At 40.0% G+C, this 3154-nt stretch overlaps 1 protein-coding gene across 1 annotated transcript in view; it reads left to right on the plus strand.

Annotated features, from left to right (window-relative positions):
• Positions 1 to 3154, plus strand: part of LOC110314628 (desmoglein-1-beta-like) — a 37400-nt gene that overhangs the window by 22612 nt on the left and 11634 nt on the right. Inside the window, exon 9 of the mRNA XM_021188888.1 lies at positions 36 to 359. Within this exon, the coding sequence (XP_021044547.1) occupies positions 36 to 359 (324 nt within the window). The remainder of the gene's footprint in view (positions 1 to 35; positions 360 to 3154) is intronic.

A 3154-nucleotide genomic window follows, 5' to 3' on the forward strand; every position in this document is an offset into this window, starting at 1 on the left:
GACAATAGTTTCTTCCACTGTCAACCTTGTTACAGATTCCCTTCAGAGGACCTGCACGGGGACAATCATCATTGAACTTAGTGGCACTGACTGGGTAACAGGTGATGGCAGTTCCAGTGGCAGTGGTGGTGACCGTGACCGAGTGACTAGTGGTTATCAAAGCACTTCCACTGTGGATCCACAACTTGTCACGGGATCATGGGGAGTCAGCTCAGGCGGTGGAGGCAGCGGAGTTAGCAACACTCCCAGTAGGCAAATTACCGTAGAAGAACCTGAACCCTTTGATAACCTACAAGACAACGTTCACTTTGGGCCTGCAGGCATCGGGCTGCTCATCATGGGGTTCCTAGTCTTAGGATGTAAGTGTTTCAATCCTACTTTTGACATGTGTCTCTTAAACAATATGGGAAAAGAAATCAAATAGTCTACGTGTTCAGCTTAACAGTATGAGTCTGTAAGCATTGCCTAACCAGGTGTTCTGAGTTTTGCTGTTGTTCTTGTTTACCTCACAGCACAGCTAGGTGAGGAGAGGTCCCACAAGTGAAGGCTATGGCACATCTGGGGCCACCACAGTAGCCTTAGTCGTGGACAGAAAGACAAACATATAGAATCCAACAGATGTTCCTGGTGGAATTTAACATTGCCCTAAATCATGACAGAAAGCAGGGGGTACATTGCTGTCTACACACTGTCATTTAGTTAATATGAACATTGAAATTTGCAGCTGAGCATGGTGGCACACACCTACCATCTAAGCAGTTGGGAGGTTTCCATTTTCAAATGTAGACTCATAAAATATTGGGAGTAAACAAGCTTCCCATATTTAATTAATTAACCACAAAATGTACATTGAAAAAACTCACATACAAAATTTAAAAATATTTTTCCACCTTCATTTCTCTCTGTTTAAATATATTTATTTTTATTTTGTGTGCCTAAGTGTTTTTGCCTAAATGAATGTAAATATAAGCTTGTGGGCCTGGTCCACCAACTCCTTGCAATTGAAGCTGTGGATGGTTGTGAGTCACAGTGTGGAGAACCGAATCATAGCCCTGTGACAGTGCTTCACCACCCCACCGCCCCCCTATTGGTTTTAACAAGTGAGCAGCTACTTCTTCACTAGGTTTTCTCTGAGTTTAATCCACCTTTTGGAACATTTCCTCAGCCTACATCCATATAATCTACAAAGAAATTTGAATACACTGAGAACACAGTTTAAAGTGAAATGCTTTCTCTAGAATGGGTATTATACTTCAAAAAATTTATTTAACACTTCTGTGTTAAATAACAGGAACTCCCCCCCCCATATTGGCTCATAAGAAATAGAATAAGAAGCAGGAAACGTCCTATGAGAAAAATCATGAGTTTGAAATGGATTTTTCTCATCAAAATAAACCAAATCAAGGAAGATGCAAGAGTGCTAGCCAACTTAAGGAACACAGTGTGAGCTACGTGCCAGCAGAGATACTCCTCTACACTTTGCAGTCAAGTCATTGCTTTATTAAAGTAAACTAAACAGCAAAGAGCTGATGATGACTGCTAGAAATAACAGCTAACGTTCATTTTCTGTTTCCCTAATGATCAATGTTCACTATCAGACAGTATGGCTAATGAAGGCTTTCAATGTTATATACAAGCCTTTGCGTCAATAACTTTACATTTAATTTCTTTGCTCTATCTTACAGATTTCCCCCCAAAAGCAAAGTTAGTTGGGGATTTTTGGGTTTTGTTGTTGTTGTAGTTGTTGTTGTTGTTGTTGTTGTTGTTGTTGTTGTTGTTTTTCTTCTCTTATCTCTGTCCCCCCTCTTCTCTGCATTAATTTTTCCTTCAATTATTTACACATTCTTCTTTCCTATCTTTTCTATCAGAATTATCTGGACGGATTCTATGAAAATCTCAAACAGATTAGAAAGAAAAGACATTGCTAAAGTGTGATAATCTTTATGTAAGGATTGTCTAAAGACAGATGTCTCTGTAGCAGACAATAATAACGTTCCTAAGAATAACTTATAATTGAGTGAGATTTTTCCCTTAAAATACAGAAAGAGAAATCTATGCAAACAGAAAAGTAAATGCAGGCAGGAAGGATCAGAACTGATGCCTGCCTTCAGCTTTCTTTAGTGTCTGCTGTTTCCTGAGTGATGATAGGGAAAAGAATCACCTATCTTTGTTTTTTGTTTGTTTTTTTTTTTTTAGATATATTCTTTATTTACATTTCAAATACTATCCCCTTTCCTAGTTTCCCCGCAGAAAACCCCCATCCCCATCCTACCCACTCCCCAACCCACCCCTCCCATTCCTGGTCCTGGCATCCCCCTATACATAGAGCCTTCACAGGACCAAGGGCCTCTCCTCCCATTGATGACCNACTAGGCCACACTCTGCTACATATATAACTAGAGCCACAAGTTCCACCATGTGTTTTCTTTGATTGGTGTTTTAGTTACAAGGAGCTCTGGGGGTACTGGTTAGTTCATATTGATGTCCCTCCTATGGGGCTTCAGACCTCTTCAGTTCCCTTGGTATTTTCTCTGGCTCCTTCATTGGAGACCTTGTGCTACTTCCAATGGATGACTGTGAGCATTCAGGTCTGTATTTGCCAGGCACTGGTAGAGCCTCACAGGAGACAGTTATATCAGCCTCCTGTAAATAGGCTCTTGTTGGTAATTGCCTAGTGTCTGGGTTTGCTGGTTGTTTGTGGGATGGATCCCCAGGTGGGGTGGTCTCTGAATGGCCATTCCTTAAGTGACTCCTATATACTTTGTCTCTATAATTCCTTTATTGGTTATTTTGTTCCAAATTCTGAGAAGGAACGAAGTATCCATACTTTGGTCTTCATTCTTCTTGAGTTTCATGTGTTTAGCAAATTGTATCTTGAGTATTCTAAGTTTCTGGACTAATATCCACTTATCAGTGAGTGCATATAATATGTGTGCTTTTGTGATTGGGTTACATCACTTAGGATGATATCTTCCAGATATATCCATTGGCCTAAGAATTTCATAAATTCATTGTTTTTAATAGTAGTACTCCATTGTGTAGATGTACCACATTTTCTGTATCCATTCTTCTGTTGAGGGACATATAGGCTCTTTCCAGCTTCTGACTATTATATATAAGGCTGCTATGAACATAGTGGAGCATGTGTCATTAC

Source organism: Mus pahari, unplaced genomic scaffold, assembly GCF_900095145.1.
Source record: "Mus pahari unplaced genomic scaffold, PAHARI_EIJ_v1.1 scaffold_9520_1, whole genome shotgun sequence".
Classification (NCBI taxonomy): domain Eukaryota; kingdom Metazoa; phylum Chordata; class Mammalia; order Rodentia; family Muridae; genus Mus; species Mus pahari.